The sequence below is a fragment of the Pseudophryne corroboree genome, chromosome 10 (genome assembly GCF_028390025.1).
Source record: "Pseudophryne corroboree isolate aPseCor3 chromosome 10, aPseCor3.hap2, whole genome shotgun sequence".
In the NCBI taxonomy this organism is placed as follows: domain Eukaryota; kingdom Metazoa; phylum Chordata; class Amphibia; order Anura; family Myobatrachidae; genus Pseudophryne; species Pseudophryne corroboree.
The window spans coordinates 321,986,557-322,006,981 of record NC_086453.1 but is presented as its reverse complement, the minus strand read 5'-3'; the positions used below and the strand labels follow the sequence as shown (position 1 = coordinate 322,006,981).

General features: G+C 42.8%; 1 protein-coding gene across 4 annotated transcripts in view; it reads right to left on the bottom strand.

Annotated features, from left to right (window-relative positions):
• Window positions 1-986: 986 nt before the first annotated feature.
• The window catches only part of PRDM2 (PR/SET domain 2), a 282,691-nt gene continuing 263,252 nt past the window's right edge, over window positions 987-20,425 (bottom strand). For all 4 annotated transcript variants that reach the window (XM_063943520.1, XM_063943519.1, XM_063943521.1 and 1 more), the window contains 3 exons: window positions 12,164-12,268; window positions 4,616-8,864; window positions 987-2,492 (listed from right to left, as the gene is read on the bottom strand). In XM_063943520.1, coding sequence (XP_063799590.1) covers window positions 2,480-2,492; window positions 4,616-8,864; window positions 12,164-12,268 — 4,367 coding nt within the window. In that variant the 3' untranslated portion in view covers window positions 987-2,479. The remainder of the gene's footprint in view (window positions 2,493-4,615; window positions 8,865-12,163; window positions 12,269-20,425) is intronic.

The following is a 20,425-nucleotide window of genomic DNA, read 5'->3' as shown; positions in this document are numbered from 1 at the left end:
AGCACCCTGCACCTTTCAAAATCCGTGCAGTTCCTCTTTCCTGCCTGGGGTGTTGCTCTCTGCTCTGGTGCTTGCTTCTTAGCACATACAGGTCTGTATCACAGCACTGAGTAACAGATCAGAGTATGCTGAGAAGCACCACAGCAGAGACCGACACCCCAGGCAGGAAAGAGGAACTGCACAGGATTTGAAAGGTGCAGGGTGCTAGAATGAACACTAATGTTGGAGCCACTATAACTGCGTACATAGTTCGATCGCACGTCACAATCTGACGATCGCAGTCACAATCTGTAACACGTCCCCGAAACAGTCACAATACGCCTGCATTTCAGTCAACACTTCCACGTTATCCCCTCACAAACATCCCTGGCTGTCAATCACTTTGCAAATAAATCCTCACTGCTACCGCTGTCACAAAACCACCGCGGGACATGCGCACTGTGACTTAAATGTTTGCGCAGTTCAAACAATTTGCTCCACTGCATCAACATCGCCATTGCGACTATTTCAGAATCAGGACCTGTGTGAACAAGCTGTTTAACAGCAGTCATTATAATTACTGTACATCTAACCATCTCATTGTAAAAGTGTGGTTTGGATTCCACTGTAAAAGTTAGAAATCCAATGGTAAGAATGGCATTATTGAGCTGTTACACTACAGGGTATTCTTTGACCTTTGCAAACATGCAAATAAGCCACTTTTACAGATGGAGCCCTGCTCATGTATCCTTTTAATAGGATTAACTGAGTCAGGGCAGTCGTACTTAATCCCCTGCTGCAATGTTCTCTCTGTATTGTATTGCATCTGAGAACAATAGATGAAAGGATTATGCTAATAAGCCTTGGTGCATCTAGGCGCAGCAGAGAAGGCTAGATGAGCGAGGCTCCATCTGTACATACTATTCATGTACCAAGATGGTTCATGTCATAAAATCACACTTGTTCTACTTACTAAACAGATTTAAAGGTAAGATACTAAAACTTGGTTTAATAAAGTTTTTTTTTTTTTATTGATTACAAGTATATAAAAGATATCACGATAGGCCCATCTATAAGGTTAAGTGCTTTAAACAGCATAAACGATTTTCCCATTTTAAAACACATCTGACAATCACAAGATTTCATGCCAGAATAAAAATAGCATAAACCACATCTTAACTTGTATACTTTTAAGTAAAATATATTTGTCAATATCAGGTTTAAAAGCAGTTTGTCAAATTTTTAAATTCTAATTATGTCAATAAAATATTTTCAAATCGCTTGTCACAAAAAAAAGGAACAAACAGCAAACTTCAGCACATAAAACAATTATAAGATTAACATCCCCCAAAAATATAACTTGTCAAAACGAAGAAATCACATAATAACAACTGACATGTCAAAAACAATTTAAATAATTTTAAATATTTTATTTTTTTGCATTTTTAAAATTTTTTATTACTTAAACTTACTACAAATGCTTTATACAATTTCTGAACATAAAAGTCCCAGTTAGAGAAATGTAACAAAAATGGGAATGATAGTAAAAGCGATAAAGTGGCACAAATTCACCAAACAAGTGTCGAACTACAGTCTAGGAGGTAGATTACTGATAACAGATAAGGGTATATAAATGAAATTTATGTTGAATAATTTGAAATATTACAGCTCTGAATAGTAGTGGTAAAAACAAAACATAATAACATTTGTAAAATCTATCAACAGGTCAAAACAATGATTTTCAGCTATCCTACATTAAGAAACAGGTGTGCAATATATGTAGTATATTTATTACATACATTTTTTGTAAACCTTGGGATAGCTATTTTTTAAATGGAACTCAACAGATAATAAAACAAAACTGGTTTCAGTTACATACCTTTAGACTACAGCTCTTTGTGAATATAAAAATGTGAAATTGGGAATTGTTAAAAACAATGTACTGTATTAATCATATTAAATACTAATTCATGAGCCTGGTTGCTAGTGCTGGAAATCTTAAAGTTCCAAACTGATTTTATTTATATTTAGGCATCAACTGCAGGACTTATAGAAAAGAAAAAAAGTTTTAAATCTGTTTGATATTTTTATCAAAGTACTTGTGTCAGATGCAGCAATATTTCAAACCCTGAATTGCCAACTTTTTATCTTTTTTTTTTTTTTTTTAAATAAAAAAGATACAGAGAACATCGTTAAAGATTATGTCCCCTGTATAATAATAAATCCTTTGTTCCAAGTATAATCGCATTAAACTTAAAATGTACTCAAGGCGATGAGTATCCCAGTCGAATGTACGCAGTCCTTATGGAATGAACAGTATTTCAGCATGCCCGACACAGACTGAGGAAATGCAGAAAGAGACGCTGTGATGACAAGGGCTGTGACAATCAATGTGCAGCCCAATTTGCATTCTCTTGTTTTAATCTTGTAGTGATTCATTTAGCTTGACCATGCAACAGGTATTCCAAAGTTAAACAGTAGTCACAGGAGGGTGTACATTTTAAAACTGGTTCCTGCAGAGAAACAAGAACACAAGGTGATGTATTAAGGTCATAACGGCACAAAATGTAGAACTGCTATTATGGAAAAATATATATGGATAAAAGGTGACCTATCATCTACAATCACTGAAGGCCGCCATTATGTGAACCGCGCTAACATCCAGTTAACAAGTAGATACCATCACATCCATTAATAATAAATAATTTTATTTCTATAGTGCTCTAGGTGCTTAACAGATAGTATGGACGAAGGGGCTTATCAGGTCGCATCGCTAATAGATGCAACCACAATAACCCCGGTGGCGGTGGTACTACGCATGTCCCGTCCTGCGCTAGCAGCCAATGAATGGGATAGATTTACAGTAACAAATATGCTCCGGAACATCAGTCTACTCATTTATAAGTGGAGAGATTACATAAATGTAATAGTGATACAGTTTTCTTAGACAAGACATAATTACAGATATAGTCACGGTTATTGTGGCTGCGAATCGGCTACACAGGCACACCGCCCGGCGCACCTAGTTGCAGCCGCTCCTTACTATGCCGGGCTGTGATTCTTGCTGCTTAGTGTAATGTTAATGGTCACGGGTGCAATTAAGAAGCATGTGCATGGCAGCTCACGTCGTACTCGCAACGACGCAGCAATGACGACCGTGGCTACAACTGACTGATGGCTACAACTGTCCGATGACCGTGTTGCATGTTACCGACATGTAGACTTGTTTAAATGTAAAACAAATTTGTGCAGTAGACTGTATGGAAAACTGGAATCTTTGTAATTACATAGACGTCCCTCACCTTAACCACTGCTTTAATGGTCAAATAAGTACAGACACCTAATCTGATATATACTTGGTCCGGGACGTAATAAAATCCGAGTTCGGCGGCTGTGCGTGAAGCCGGCCGAACTTAGACTTATTTTTAAAAGGGGCAATCATGTACAAAGGTAAAACATGTTTTGTAAATGATTGCCCCTTTAAAAATAAAAATAAATAAATAAAAAGGCTGCTAGTCTGGGATGCTCATATTAATCCTTTTAGTTCCATCGCAATAAAATTATACTGATCTCCCTTGCCCCAATGGTAGGTAGCTACAGTATTTCTCAGTGCTGGCATATCATAACAGTATGACAGCTGGGGGCAAAGCCTTCTTCCTGCCCTTTCATTTTCTTTTTGTAAAAAAAGAACCCAAAAAACTTAAAGGACTTCGCTATGGATGCACAAAACTCTCACTTTTCTGTCACTGACCAGAGATTCTCAGCCATTTACTGTACATATATACAGTTTATCAAATTTAAAATAACTGAACTTGAAGTACAGATTAACATGGGGAAATAACGGTGAATATGAATATCAGGAAAAGAGTGTTTTTCACGGTTCCGATATGAATGGTCGACCATGTTATGGTCGACAGTCATTAGGTCGACCACTATTGGTCGACATTGACATGGTCGACATGGACACATGGTCGACACATGAAATGTCGACACATGAAAAGGTCGACATGAGTTTTTTTAACTTTTTTTGGTGTAGTTTTTTGCGTAAAGTGACTGGGAACCCCAATTAGTGCACCGCGTCCCCTCGCATGGCTCGCGAGCTTCGGGCATGGTGCCTTCGCTCCGCTACCGCTTCGCTCGGCACACTTTACCGTTCCAATCGTAGTCCATGTGGATCGTAAAGTATGGAAAAGTTCCCCAAAAGAAAAAAAAGTTAAAAAACTCATGTCGACCTTTTCATGTGTCGACCATGTGTCCATGTCGACCATGTCAATGTCGACCAATAGTGGTCGACCTAATGACTGTCGACCATAACATGGTCGACCATGTGAACGGATACCGTTTTTCATAGCCACAATTACATTCTATCAATTTAGAAAATGAAAGCAATTATCAGTTACTATGGGTAACGTCGCTTGTTTTGCACACATTCCATGCAGGTGTATAGGTTGGTGCATTTCGCACTGTAGGGATGAGTGAAATGCAGCTAACCGAATAGAAGAAAACCCATATAGCAGTGACATCGGCTCTAATTTCAAAGTAATACAAATGATAAATACATGTATTTGTAAAAACATTCCCATGTAATAAAACGCCCATGCATACATAGCCTATTAGATAGGCAGATTTATATTACCTAGATTCTGGTCTTCCATCCTCCCTCTTATCTGAATAGTCTGCAGAGCTTCTGGTACGGGGTCCTCCTACTCTCTCCCTGGATTTACCTTTGTATTTGCCTTTTTTCTTCTTCTTTGCTAGCTGCTTGTTTGGTAACTTGTTCTTCTGCAGTTTGACATGCAGCTTCCGTGAGGTTTTCCCAAAAGACTGCGGTAGGACATGGAGTGTTGCTTTCTTTAACTTTTTCCCCTCTACAGCAGTTTGACTTTTAGACATTCTTACAGGACTCGAGTTCCTTATAACAGGGACATTCGGTTTCTTGGACTTGACTGGAGGAGTAGATTTCACACTTTGCTTCGACTTGATAGGTATTGTAGGTAGCTGAATTGGTGCCGGTGTTATGCTCCTTGCTCTAGTTTTTCCCAAATGGGTCTCTGTGCTTTGCATTTGTATCTCGGCATCGGCTGTCCGCCGCGTGATGCTGGCTGCGTGTTTCTTGGCAGATGAAGACTTCTTTAAAGGTTTGGGAGGAGTTTTTTTGGTAGGTGGAGAGGCTGGCTTCTTCGGACAACTAAAGGATGCATGTTTGTTCAAACTTTTAAGGTAGGTAAACTCTCGGTTGCAATATGGACAAACGTGAGACGATAAATCGGGGGACATATTTATTTTCAAACCTGATTTTTGCTTGGCTTTTTTGTTCTTTTGCAAAATTGCCTTGTGTAGAAGCTGGTTTTTCCTTTTTATTGCACCCAGCTTCAGCTTTCTAGAAGACATTTTACCGATTTCAATGGTAAAATTAAGCTTTTTTGGCTGACCTATCCGCCGATATGGACTGTTCTCTGTAGCTTCCAGAAGTACAACTCCTACACCGTTCTTAGGCTGCACAGTCTGTTTCAAGGGAATCGGGTTCTTTTTAGGAGTGTATCTCTTTTTGTCACTGGCAGAGGCACATACCAATATGTGCTTATGTAATTCAGGCATATTATCAACACCTTTCCCACATTTAGTGCAACGTATAGCAGTAGTGAAGGTTTGTGGAATATTATGAGTAGTAAAATTTGTTGCAGTTGTGCCAATACCCATGGGGTTTTTGGTATGGTATTGAAAAGGCGGTGGTTTAAAGCTTGGGTAGTGCTGATTAAGACCCATGCGTACATCTGGGTTTTTCGATTTTTCCCCAGAAGCCATAATCTTAATTGTTGTATATAGTTCTTCAGAAGAATCATTTAGATCTTCATCATCTTCTGGGGATGGTGTCATGGGATCATCATCATCATCACCACCATCATCTATTCTTTGATGTTGAATTAAACTTGCTTTGCTAGGATCTGTAAAGTTTTGTGGCCTAAGAGTCCCATTTTCCAACTCATGATGACTGTACTCTTGATCTGCATGCAGATCCTGCTGATGTTGTTGTAAGTTACAAAGGAAAGCAAATTCCTTTTTGCATATTGAGCAAACAAAAATCTTCCCAACCCCATGCAGCATGGAACGATGTTCTGAGAGGTATGATGAATCTTTGAAAAGTTGCACACAAAATTCACATTTGAAGGGCCATTCTTCAGCATGTACAACTAGATGTTTGGCAAGGTCTTTAATAGATGTAAATGGCAATTCACAAACATTGCACACAAAGGTCTTATTAAATCCTTCAGAAGTTGAGTCATTTTGACTTGTCTGTAAAGAGTCTCTAGTTGCTGATACTTCTTCATGCCGCTCTTGTTTAACAAACATCACTGCAGAAGATTCTAAATTTAAAGAGGGAGATAAGACTGACATTCCCACAGTCAAAGGTGGAGGAGATGAACAAGAGGATGAAGACGATGATGATGGAGTAGAGGAAGAGGATGAGGAAGATGATGAAGAGGAGAGGGTGGGAGGGCCAGGCGAAGCAGAGCCAGAAGGATCAGTAGTAGGAGAAGGAGATGGGGATGGAGATACTGTACATGAAAGAACTGGGAGTGGGGACTGTGTGATAGCAGAAAGGGGTGATGGGCAAGATGGGGTGGGAGGTACACTGCATAAAGAATCTGGGAGCGAAGGAGCATTAGTAGTGAGCAGAGGAGGCGGTGATGAACTGTCCATCAAAAATGGTGGACATGGAGTAGGAGAAGTTGCCTCAGAAGGAGTTAGAATAGGTGGTGACTGGCAAACTGGTGTACAAATGTGTTCAACTGGAGCAGGGGAAGAAACTTCTGGAGGAAGAGAAAGATCATCACTTGAGCTAGCCTCAAGTTCTGGAACATGCGTCTGCTCATCGGTTCTACAGGGAAGAACAGAAGCATCTGTCTGTGAAATACTTTCCTCAGGTACTTCCAACTCATCATATTCATTTAATAGAACTTTTTTCAACATGCATGTTGTAGGCTTCTTCTTTTTGACACCAATGCACAAGATGTTTCCTTTGTACTCCTTTGTATCGCTTTCACAGAAGGGCTTCTTATTTACACTCAGATCAAGCACAGACTCCCAAGGAACTTGTGTTAGACTTTTGCTGTCAGATTTTTGTTTTACTCCACTGGACAAGTCCAGAGGTTGCTGGTTGCAGACATTTCCAAAAGATAGATTTGAAGTCCAATCTTTCGCAATCTTTATGTCTTCGCAAGGACTTGTGCTATCTTGATCCTCTCTTCCAGACAAGCTCCAGACAGGCGAATGACTATGACTTTCTAACTTTGGTATTTTTGGACCAAGACCTTCATTCCAAGAGGTTTTTCCTTCTTGTTTAACAAATTCTTTAGCAGCTGGGCTGTGTTGTGGTGAACTGGGAGGTGATGTTGTGCGTCTTTTAAATCTATTGGAACAGGTTGTCATAGTTGAGACTGCTGGACTCAACTTTGGAATCTCCGACAGCAGGGATGGACTAACTTGAGACTTGTTGCTTTCTTGCATTTGAAGAAGCTGTTTCAGCTTTGAAGATAAATAAACATTTTTCTCCTTCTGAAAAGGTAAATTATCACCTACAGCCACACTTAGTGGAATAGTAAGAGAGCAAGAAGGTGTTACTGGTTCTAGCTCCACTTCAGTTTTTATTTTTGACAGTAGAGGTGGACTAATGGTTCGTCTCTTTTTTGGCTCCAATATTCCACTGCAGGAAGAGTCACTAAGTGGATTTGGATTATCAGAAGAAGCAGATGGCAGAGGTCTTGTATTCTGAGAAACTTCAACCTTGATAGGGGTAAGCAAGCAATTGATTCCCAACACATCTGTAGAGCTGGTCTCTACTTCTATTACATCACAAGCAGTATTTGCGATGTTTGATGGTATTTTACCATCTATATAGTAGGTTAGATTCTCAGATATATTGTTGGAGATGTCCATTATATAAACATCATCCACTTCTCCGTCCTCCTCGATTTCGGTGTTTTCTATGTAAACGTTTTCATCTGGTGGAGACTGCTCAGATTTTAGCTTTGTATCTTCAAGCAGATGGCCTTTTCTCCGCACACCCTTTGGAATTAGATGGCGTTCATGAACTCTACGTTGGTGCCGACGCATGTTAGTGTGGGTTCCAAATACCTTTTTACAGTATTTACATGGATGCAGTTCTCGGCTTGGCTCTCCGTTTTCATCTGAAAGAACAGAATGTGAAGTCTCCCTATCAGAATCAGTCATTTTATACTGCAGCCGAGAACTACTGTATTCATCGGTTGCTTTAAGAGAATCGATAATATGTTTGTGAGTTTGAACAAATTCGCCAGAAGCAGACAGCTCTAAAGATTTCCTTTTAGGGCCAGCTTCATGCCGTCGTTCATGTCTTCTCCGGTTAATCTGTGTTCCGAAAGCCTTTCCACAGTACCGGCACTTGAACGCGTGGTTTATGGTGGAAACGTGAATATGCATGTGCCGTTCAAGCCCTTGTTTTGTTGTGAATTTTCTCTCGCAATGCTGGCATGGAAACATGAACGCCTCGGGTGACTCTCCATTGGCATCCCCTTTGGGTTTACCGATTTTAACAGGTTTCTTTTTCGGAGAACCTTCTGGAGTCTCATCGGATGTACTTCGGAAGTCGTCAAGCATTTCTGCACTGTCTTCTTCCTGATTTAGAGAATCTCTTTCCGAACTTTCTTTGTACAAGTCTTCAGCAAGCTCCTGCTCAAGAGCAACTTCTTCCATACTCTTTTGGTCTGAGATTTTAAGTAGTTTAGTGGTAGGGATGGAGATACACTCTGGGAGGACATTGTGATTCACCATTTCTTGGATCACAGCTGTCTGCTCAAGCGACAAGACAGGGGAGCCTAGAGGCTTTATATCCTCTTCATTAGGAGCTGCAAACAAAAAGAAAAATGATTTAATAATGATGGTGACGATAAATCTACTTCTATACATCTGATAATAAATACAACTGAATGTACAACATGTAGTGTCAATCCAGCAATAAAGACAATATTACAGCATTATTATATTATTGTCAGTGAGGACATAGAGCTTATATGTAAATACTTACGTGAAATACATCCCCTTATTTACGATCTAGACTCATTTTCTCCATTATGAATTGCTTTGAGGCTTTGCGGAAATACATGTATATTCTTTTTTTTTTTTTTTTTACTATTATTAGTTTATACAATTTTTGGGCCAAAAAGGTTTTTATTTTGGTACCAAATGCTAGAAAAATATCTCTTTCAATTCAAAGTACATTATAAGAAGGGAGCAAAACAGTCTACTTTTATCTAAGGACTGATATTGCTATAGAGCGCATAAATATTACATTTGGAATATCTTTTTATCTTTGCTACAAGCGAATGGTATCTGACCAATCCCCTATCGTTGTCCACAAATATTTGGAGGGTAATCATTAGGCGGTTATGTTTGAGCATAGACAGGGGTGAGAGAACCTTCTAACAAAAAAGTGATTGCTCCAGATTAAAGCTTCACTTGAAAAAGTAAAAAGCTTTTTTTCCCCACTATAAAACGATTATTACTTCAGTACTGTACGTAAGCTAGTTTTAAACCAGTTCTGAAATAAAGATGGTCCCAGATTCTATAGTTCCTCAGCAAATGTTGCCACTTTATATATGAAAAAATGTATAAACAGCTGTAATAGTAAATAACTACCACAAGAGGTCACAACTGCAAAAATAGTATTTTATGAACTTCAAGCTGCGTTCAGTTATAGGCTATTATAATATAAATCCATTAAAACTTTAGGGTATCCGGATGACAGAGCTACAATAGGGCAGATGTATTAAGCCTGGAGAAGTGCTAAAGCAGTGGTAAGTGCAAGGTGATAAACGCACCAGCCAATCAGCTCTAATATGTAAATTGACAGTTAGGAGCTGATTGGCTGGTGCGTAATCACCTTCCACTTATCACTGCTATATCACTTATCCAGGCTTAATATATCTACCCGAATGTCCAGGTAGGCAGTCAATAGTCACTGCACCAACTGGTTTAGCCTTATAAATGATTGCCGCTTTAAAAATAAAGGCACTCTCCCCTGAAGTCCCGCACCTCCGTCAACTCGGACCCTATTACTATTACTCCCTAAGTGTGTGTTCTAACAGTTTCTGTTGTCCGACGCTTGCATCAAGCGGCAAACGCAATTTTCCACCTGTTAAGGTCTAGCTGCAGTGGAACTACTGGGGTTATATTTACCAACGGTCGATTTTAGAACAGTTTTAGATCGATCTTAATCAATGTTGGACTTCCAGGGCTGACACAAACATTTACTAACATTTAAACATGAATATAAAAATCATGTTAGTAAATGTGTGTTTTAACCCCTGAAAGCCCAATATCGATTAAGATCAATCCCCCCCCCCATCTCTCTAAAACAGGGATGGGGAACCTTCGGCCCTCCGGCTGTTGTTGAACTACAGATCCCAGCATGCCCTGCAACAGTTTTAGCATGGCCAAATAGCAAAAATGTAGCAAGGCATGCTGGGATGTGTAGTTCAACAACAGCTGGAGGGCCGAAGGTTCCCCATCCCAGATCTAAAACAAACGGAAATTTATTAAAATCAACCTTAGTAAATATAACCCCTAGTCCTAACATGTATAATATGTTAGAACCTCTAGTTCTAAAATAGTTGGACAGCTACTGGTTGTCCATTATCAACGGAGCACTGTATACATACACATTAGTACAGGGATCGATTTACTAATCCTTGGCTAGAAATAAAGTACCAGCCAATCAGTTCCTAACTGCCATATCACAGGCTGGGTTTGACAAATGACAGTTAGGAGCTGATTGGTTGGTACTTTATCACAATGCTATTTATCACTCAAGGCATGATAAATCTGGGCCTGTGTGTTTTAATTGGTTATCATCTGACTAAAGGGGGGACATGAGAAAAACGTCTCGGAGTGTTGGAGTTGCACACAAATTGATGGTGCCTTCCATTTATTGGCGATGTTATAGCTATTGAGGCCACTCCAAGTGGTTTCTGTAGGATGGGAAAGACATGGGTTTGTAATGATGATAAAGTGAGGGGAGGGCTTGTCTCAGGAGAGGGTCAGCAAAGGCGGAGTGGAGTATCTGGAAAACGGGAGAGTATATTGCACCTCTCCGACCTGCCATGGCTGAATTTGCCATTTTGTTTTAGTACCATGATAATCAACAAAAAATACAAATCAGTAAAAATGGAAAAAACAATCACAATGCGCTACCAATGGTGTAGGAGCAGCCTACCACCGACACAGGAACCTTCACCAAAATTCCAAGATATACATATACAAAGAAAAATGGAAAGTGGTGGGCGCAACACCATATAATCTTACATCTAAGAAAACTTGATGGACTGATGGATTCTCTCTTAGTCCGACAGCAAGGGCTTAGTGGGTCTGAAGTGAATTCTCTCTGTATGTCTACTCAAGGTATGGTTTTTATCTCGGTATGAAGAGACAAATCATAGAACAGACCAGTTTGACAAAAGACAACAGATTTATTCACTCTAAGCACTCACAATTTGACAGTTAAAACGAGCATGCAACCACATGTGAAGTGGATGGGGCTAGCTGGCATCTGGTACTCAAATGACCCTCCCAAAAGGTACTGGAAACTCCGGAACGCCACCAGCTTACTGGTGGCGTTCGATTGTGAAGGGCTCTAGCTGTTTGACCTGGACTGTCGTTTTCTCCTGATGTGCTGTGGATTCCGGAGTTTCCAGTACCTTTTGGGAGGGTAATTTGAGTACCAGATGCCAGCTAGCCCCATCCACTTCACATGTGGTTACATGCTCGTTTTAACTGTCAAATTGTGAGTGCTTAGAGTGAATAAATCGGTTGTCTTTTGTCAAACTGGTCTGTTCTATTATTTGTCTCTTCATACCGAGATAAAAACCATACCTTGAGAAGACATACAGAGAGAATTCACTTCAGACCCACTAAGCCCTTGCTGTCGGACTAAGAGAGAATCCTTCAGTCCATCGTTTTCTTATATGTAAGATTATATGGTGTTGCGCCCACCACTTTCCATTTTTCTTTGAAAAAATACAAATTAGGCAAAACAATTATTTCACGAGTTATGATATGGTCAGAAAAAAAACGTAAATAAATGACTATGGTATAAGGAGAGTAATGCAGGTTACAGCGTTAGAAGACAACACTAGTGATCCCATCTTACCATCTGGAGAGTCCTTCATTTCAGCAGAAGCTATTTCTGGGCCAGTCTTCTTTCCTTGTCTGTTTAGACTGAGTTTATTTTTACCATGGAGTGCTCTCCGCCTTCCTACAAGTGACAAATGCACAAAACACATTTAGGAATTGTTCCAATGTGTTTGCAAAAGTACCATAATGCCATAAGAACCTCTCAGCTACAGGTACCAGAACTAGACAGCATACTGTAGGTTTTTGGAACCTCTTTAAACTGAAATATATCCAATACACCTTTTGATGACCCTTCCTAAAGCCTAGTAAAGGAAAGCTTTCCCGGGTACCACACATCCAGAATACAACAGGAACTTTGATGAAGATTTTTCTTTTCTCCCAGATTTAAAAAAAAACAAAAAAACAAATTTCCACATTTGCAGAACCATCTTCCTAAATCTATTAATCTTGATAAGCGTGATCAGAAGAGATAATTTATAATCTTCTTAGACACACAATACAATTTTACAATCGTATCTCTTTGAATAAGCTCCGTCTGTACCACACACAGTTTCCAGCAATAACGCAGATCTCACCCAACGTGAAAACACTTGGGGACTTTAAAGCTACGGAGAAAAATACAAAACAAAAGCACGTGCAGTCGGCAAACTGAACGGATCGCACACTTACACAGACAAACCACATATACAGAGGAAGGAGGGCTAGGGGTGCGCGTGAGGGGAATGTAGTGTAAAAGTTCCCACACCAGTTGTCAGAAGCATCATTGGGCCCCATGGCAACATTTGTGGGGATGCCACGCTAGCCTCCTGAGCCACCCGAGCATGGGCAGTGAGGTTCATGGACAGTGGCTCAAAGAGACCACCAACCCTGCTTTGAGAGCAGAGCGCAGACCTCTGGGGGTAGCAGGGGACGACCGATCTTTGCTAGCCCTATCGTAGTTTTCAGGCCCAGGTAGACTGCACTAAAGTCGAAAATATGATGACAAAAATATTAACTCCATTTAGAAAAACAGCACCAAAGTGTAAACACAAATTGAAAGTGCTTAATACACATCGAGAGTATTTATTCTTACCATCATTAAACCGACGGGGTAAAAAGAAATTTAAAAAAAGATTGCATCATTTGGACCACCACATATTCTACCAGTAGTCGCATCACACAATCTGCAAATAAGGCCTTAGGGCCAATTGTCAGCACCGACAAGGATTTACAGAGCTTCAAGAGCCAGACCCCAAAGGCGAGTTTCGGCTTGGGAAAAATATCAAAGACTCTGTGGTTCGTACGGACATTTCCAATTTTAAACAGACAAAGGCTGCATTCTTTGGAAGTAGGAAAAAAGGATGTTACAGATGTATCAATTGTGCTACATGTAGTCATAAGGACGTGGGGACATAATTTCGACACCCACATAGTGGGAAATACATCCCCATTTCTCTGACGTCCTAAGTGGATGCTGGGGACTCCGTCAGGACCATGGGGATTAGCGGCTCCGCAGGAGACAGGGCACAAAAGTAAAAGCTTTAGGACTAGGTGGTGTGCACTGGCTCCTCCCCCTATGACCCTCCTCCAAGCCTCAGTTAGGTTTTTGTGCCCGGCCGAGAAGGGTGCAATCAAGGTAGCTCTCCTGAGCTGCTTAGAATAAAAGTATAGACTTAGGTTTTTTTATTTTCAGTGAGTCCTGCTGGCAACAGGCTCACTGCATCGAGGGACTAAGGGGAGAAGAAGCGAACTCACCTGCGTGCAGAGTGGATTGGGCTTCTTGGCTACTGGACATTAGCTCCAGAGGGACGATCACAGGCCCAGCCATGGATGGGTCCCGGAGCCGCGCCGCCGGCCCCCTTACAGAGCCAGAAGAGTGAAGAGGTCCAGAAATCGGCGGCAGAAGGCATCTTGTCTTCAAGAAAGGTAGCGCACAGCACTGCAGCTGTGCGCCATTGCTCTCAGCACACTTCACACTCCGGTCACTGAGGGTGCAGGGCGCTGGGGGGGGGCGCCCTGAGACGCAATGAAAACACTATTTATGGTAAAAAATACATCACATATAGCTCCTGGGCTATATGGATGTATTTAACCCCTGCCATTTTACCTCATAAAAAGCGGGAGAAAGGCCGCCGTGAAAGGGGCGGAGCCTATCTCCTCAGCACACAAGCGCCATTTTCCCTCACAGCTCCGCTGGAAGGACGTCTCCCTGACTCTCCCCTGCAGTCCTGCACTACAGAAACAGGGTAAAAAAGAGAGGGGGGGGCACTAATTTGGCATATAAAAACATATATAGCAGCTATAAGGGAGAAACACTTATTTATAAGGTTGTCCCTATACATATATAGCGCTCTGGTGTGTGCTGGCAAACTCTCCCTCTGTCTCCCCAAAGGGCTAGTGGGGTCCTGTCCTCTATCAGAGCATTCCCTGTGTGTGTGCTGTGTGTCGGTACGCGTGTGTCGACATGTATGAGGAGGAAAATGGTGTGGAGGCGGAGCAATTGCCTGTATTAGTGATGTCACCCCCTAGGGAGTCGACACCTGACTGGATGGTCTTATTTAAGGAATTACGTAATAGTGTCAGCACTTTACAAAAAAACTGTTGACGACATGAGACAGCCGGCAAGTCAGTTAGTGCCTGTCCAGGCGTCTCAAACACCGTCAGGGGCTCTAAAGCGCCCATTACCTCAGTCGGTCGACACAGACACGGACACTGACTCCAGTGTCGACGGTGAAGAAACAAACGTATTTTCCAGTAGGGCCACACGTTACATGATCACGGCAATGAAGGAGGCTTTGCATATTTCTGATACTACAAGTACCACAAAAAAGGGTATTATGTGGGGTGTGAAAAAACTACCCGTAGTTTTTCCTGAATCAGAAGAATTAAATGAAGTGTGTGACGATAAAAAATTGCTGATATCTAAGAAATTATTGGCATTATACCCTTTCCCGCCAGAAGTTAGGGCGCGTTGGGAAACACCCCCTAGGGTGGATAAGGCACTCACACGCTTATCAAAACAAGTGGCGTTACAGTCTCCAGATACGGCCGCCCTCAAGGAGCCAGTTGATAGGAAGCTGGAAAATGTCCTAAAAAGTATATACACACATACTGGTGTTATACTGCGACCAGCGATTGCCTCAGCCTGGATGTGCAGCGCTGGGGTGGCGTGGTCGGAGTCCCTGACTGAAAATATTGATACCCTGGACAGGGACAGTATTTTATTGACTATAGAGCGTTTAAAAGATGCGTTTCTATATATGCGTGATGCACAGAGGGATATTTGCACCCTGGCATCAAGAGTAAGTGCAATGTCCATTTCTGCCAGAAGATATTTATGGACACGACAGTGGTCAGGTGATGCGGATTCCAAACGGCATATGGAAGTATTGCCGTATAAAGGGGAGGAGTTATTTGGGGTCGGTCTTTCGGACCTGGTGGCCACGGCAACAGCTGGAAAATCCACCTTTTTACCCCAACTCACCTCTCAGCAGAAAAAGACACCGTCTTTTCAGCCTCAGTCCTTTCGTCCCCATAAGGGCAAGCGGGCAAAAGGCCAGTCATATCTGCCCCGGGGTAGAGGAAAGGGAAAAAGACTGCAGCAGACAGCCTCTTCCCAGGAACAGAAGCCCTCCACCGCTTCTGCCAAGTCCTCAGCATGACGCTGGGGCCTTACAAGCGGACTCAGGTGAGGTGGGGGGTCGTCTCAAGAGTTTCAGCGCGCAGTGGGCTCACTCGCAAGTGGACCCCTGGATCCTACAGGTAGTATCCCAGGGGTACAGATTGGAATTCGAGACGTCTCCCCCTCGCAGGTTCCTGAAGTCTGCTTTACCAACGTCTCCCTCCGACAGGGAGGCAGTATTGGAAGCAATTCACAAGCTGTATTCCCAGCAGGTGATAATCAAAGTACCCCTCCTACAACAGGGAAAGGGTTATTATTCCACACTATTTGTGGTACCGAAGCCAGACGGCTCGGTGAGACCTATTCTAAATCTGAAATCTTTGAACACTTACATACAAAGGTTCAAATTCAAGATGGAGTCACTCAGAGCAGTGATAGCGAACCTGGAAGAAGGGGACTATATGGTGTCCCTGGACATCAAGGATGCTTACCTTCATGTCCCAATTTGCCCTTCTCACCAAGGGTACCTCAGGTTCGTAGTACAGAACTGTCATTATCAGTTTCAGACGCTGCCGTTTGGATTGTCCACGGCACCCCGGGTCTTTACCAAGGTAATGGCCGAAATGATGATTCTTCTTCGAAGAAAAGGCGTCTTAATTATCCCTTACTTGGACGATCTCCTGATAAGGGCAAAGTCCAGGGAACAGTTGGAGGTCGGAGTAGCACTATCTCGGGTACTGCTACAACAGCACGGGTGGATTCTAAATATTCCAAAATCGCAGCTGATCCCGACGACACGTCTGCTGTTCCTAGGGATGATTCTGGACACAGTCCAGAAAAAGGTGTTTCTCCCGGAGGAGAAAGCCAGGGAGTTATCCGAGCTAGTCAGGAACCTCCTAAAACCAGGAAAAGTGTCAGTGCATCATTGCACAAGGGTCCTGGGAAAAATGGTGGCTTCTTACGAAGCGATTCCATTCGGCAGATTTCACGCAAGAACTTTTCAGTGGGATCTGCTGGACAAATGGTCCGGATCGCATCTTCAGATGCATCAGCGGTTAACCCTGTCTCCGAGGACAAGGGTGTCTCTTCTGTGGTGGCTGCAGAGTGCTCATCTACTAGAGGGCCGCAGATTCGGCATTCAGGATTGGATCCTGGTGACCACGGATGCCAGCCTGAGAGGCTGGGGAGCAGTCACACAGGGAAGAAATTTCCAGGGAACGTGGTCAAGTCTAGAGACTTCTCTCCACATAAATATACTGGAGCTAAGGGCAATTTACAATGCTCTATGCCTAGCAAGACCTCTGCTTCAAGGTCAGCCGGTGCTGATCCAGTCGGACAACATCACGGCAGTCGCCCACATAAACAGACAGGGCGGCACAAGAAGCAGGAGGGCAATGGCAGAAGCTGCAAGGATTCTTCGCTGGGCGGAAAATCATGTGATAGCACTGTCAGCAGTGTTCATTCCGGGAGTGGACAACTGGGAAGCAGACTTCCTCAGCAGGCACGACCTCCACCCGGGAGAGTGGGGACTTCACACGGAAGTCTTCCACATGATTGTGAACCGTTGGGAAAAACCAAAGGTGGACATGATGGCGTCCCGCCTCAACAAAAAACTGGACAGGTATTGCGCCAGGTCAAGGGACCCTCAGGCAATAGCTGTGGACGCTCTCGTAACACCGTGGGTGTACCAGTCAGTGTATGTGTTCCCTCCTCTTCCTCTCATACCCAAGGTACTGAGAATTATAAGACGGAGAGGAGTAAGAACTATACTCGTGGCTCCGGATTGGCCAAGGAGGACTTGGTACCCGGAACTTCAAGAGATGCTCACAGAGGACCCATGGCCTCTGCCGTTAAGAAGGGACTTGCTTCAGCAAGGACCCTGTCTGTTCCAAGACTTACCGCGGCTGCGTTTGACGGCATGGCGGTTGAACGCCGGATCCTAAGGGAAAAAGGCATTCCGGAAGAGGTCATACCTACCCTGGTCAAAGCCAGGAAGGAGGTGACCGCACAACATTATCACCGCATTTGGCGAAAATATGTTGCGTGGTGTGAGGCCAGGAAGGCCCCCACGGAGGAATTTCAACTCGGTCGATTCCTGCATTTCCTGCAAACAGGAGTGTCTATGGGCCTCAAATTGGGGTCCATTAAGGTTCAAATTTCGGCCCTGTCGATTTTCTTCCAGAAAGAATTGGCTTCAGTTCCTGAAGTCCAGACATTCGTCAAGGGAGTACTGCATATACAACCCCTTTTGTGCCTCCAGTGGCACCGTGGGATCTCAACGTAGTTCTGGGATTCCTCAAATCACATTGGTTTGAACCGCTCAAATCTGTGGATTTGAAATATCTCACATGGAAAGTGACCATGCTGTTGGCCCTGGCCTCGGCCAGGCGAGTGTCAGAATTGGCGGCTTTGTCTCACAAAAGCCCATATCTGATTTTCCATTCGGACAGGGCAGAACTGCGGACTCGTCCCCAGTTTCTCCCTAAGGTGGTGTCAGCGTTTCACCTGAACCAACCTATTGTGGTGCCTGCGGCTACTAGGGACTTGGAGGACTCCAAGTTGCTAGACGTTGTCAGGGCCCTGAAAATATATATTTCCAGGACGGCTGGAGTCAGGAAAACTGACTCGCTGTTTATCCTGTATGCACCCAACAAGCTGGGTGCTCCTGCTTCTAAGCAGACGATTGCTCGTTGGATTTGTAGTACAATTCAGCTTGCACATTCTGTGGCAGGCCTGCCACAGCCAAAATCTGTAAATGCCCATTCCACAAGGAAGGTGGGCTCATCTTGGGCGGCTGCCCGAGGGGTCTCGGCTTTACAACTTTGCCGAGCTGCTACTTGGTCAGGGGCAAACACGTTTGCTAAATTCTACAAATTTGATACCCTGGCTGAGGAGGACCTGGAGTTCTCTCATTCGGTGCTGCAGAGTCATCCGCACTCTCCCGCCCGTTTGGGAGCTTTGGTATAATCCCCATGGTCCTGACGGAGTCCCCAGCATCCACTTAGGACGTCAGAGAAAATAAGAATTTACTTACCGATAATTCTATTTCTCGTAGTCCGTAGTGGATGCTGGGCGCCCATCCCAAGTGCGGATTGTCTGCAATACTTGTACATAGTTATTGTTACAAAAATCGGGTTATTATTGTTGTGAGCCATCTTTTCAGAGGCTCCTCTGTTATCATGCTGTTAACTGGGTTCAGATCACAAGTTGTACAGTGTGATTGGTGTGGCTGGTATGAGTATTACCCGGGATTCAAAATCCTTCCTTATTGTGTACTCTCGTCCGGGCACAGTATCCTAACTGAGGCTTGGAGGAGGGTCATAGGGGGAGGAGCCAGTGCACACCACCTAGTCCTAAAGCTTTTACTTTTGTGCCCTGTCTCCTGCGGAGCCGCTAATCCCCATGGTCCTGACGGAGTCCCCAGCATCCACTACGGACTACGAGAAATAGAAATAGAATTATCGGTAAGTAAATTCTTATTTTTTTGATGGCTCAATGTACACAAACTTTGTTTAATACACAAAGTTATTAAAAATATTGTATTAAATGACCTTCAGGCTGTGTGTATAAGGTGTATATGAAACATAAATGAATTGTGTGAATGTAGACACACTTTGTTTAATGCACAAAGTTATTAAAAATATTGTATTAAATTACCTTCAGGCTGTGTGTATAAGGTGTATATGTAACATAAATGCATTATGTGCTTAGATTTAGGTCCCATCACCATGATATCTCATTATGGTATGCAATTATTCCAAAATACGGAAAAATCCCATATCCAAAATACCTCTGGTCCCAAGCATTTTGGATAAGGGAGACTCAACCTGTACCGACATATACTTACTGTAGGACTGTTCACGGATCCTGTGATCTTGCACAAATTTTTTTTCTTCTTCGGAATAAATAAAAACAGGTGTGGATCATTGGGTCGACCCTAACTTGGTCGACAGTGACTAGGTCGATACCCGACATAGGTTGACACGGAAAAGATCGACATGGAAAAAGGTTAACATGAGTGTGGTTTTTTTTTTTGTCTCATTTTCTTTGTAAAGTGACCGGGAACCCCAATTAGAGCACCGTGTTCGCTCGCCGTGCTTTGAGCATGGCACAGGTTACCATGCTTCGAGCCACCGCTGCGCTCGGCACAGGTTACTCTTCCCAATTGTAGTCCACGTGGACAGTAAAGTAGGAATACATTTAAAAAAATTTTATTAAAAAAACAAAACAAACACAGCCATGTCGACTTTTCACGTGTCGACCGTTGCCAAGTCGACACACCGACCACGTCGACCTAAAAACCATGTCAACCTACTGCATGTCGACAGATAGTGGTCGACCTAAAGACCGGATACCAATAAAAAAAACGGGGGCCAATCGAATAGCCCGGAAAAAAATAAAAGTTTGAGTCTAATTGGATACCCCCATAAGATGCAAAGGATCAGTACAGTACACAGTAAAAGGTCCATTCGGAATATAAAATATTCAGCTGACCTAGTTTAACAGTGAAACCTTGCTTTTTGCAGGCGTAGGAATGTGAAAATGACTCGTTAGGTGCTCAGCTTCCCGGGAAATTAATTTCAATGCCTAACAGCTTTCATTTGTATAGATAAATACTGCGTTATTCTCTGCTTACAATACATTTAAATTGCAGAACACGGGCTCATGACGTTTCAA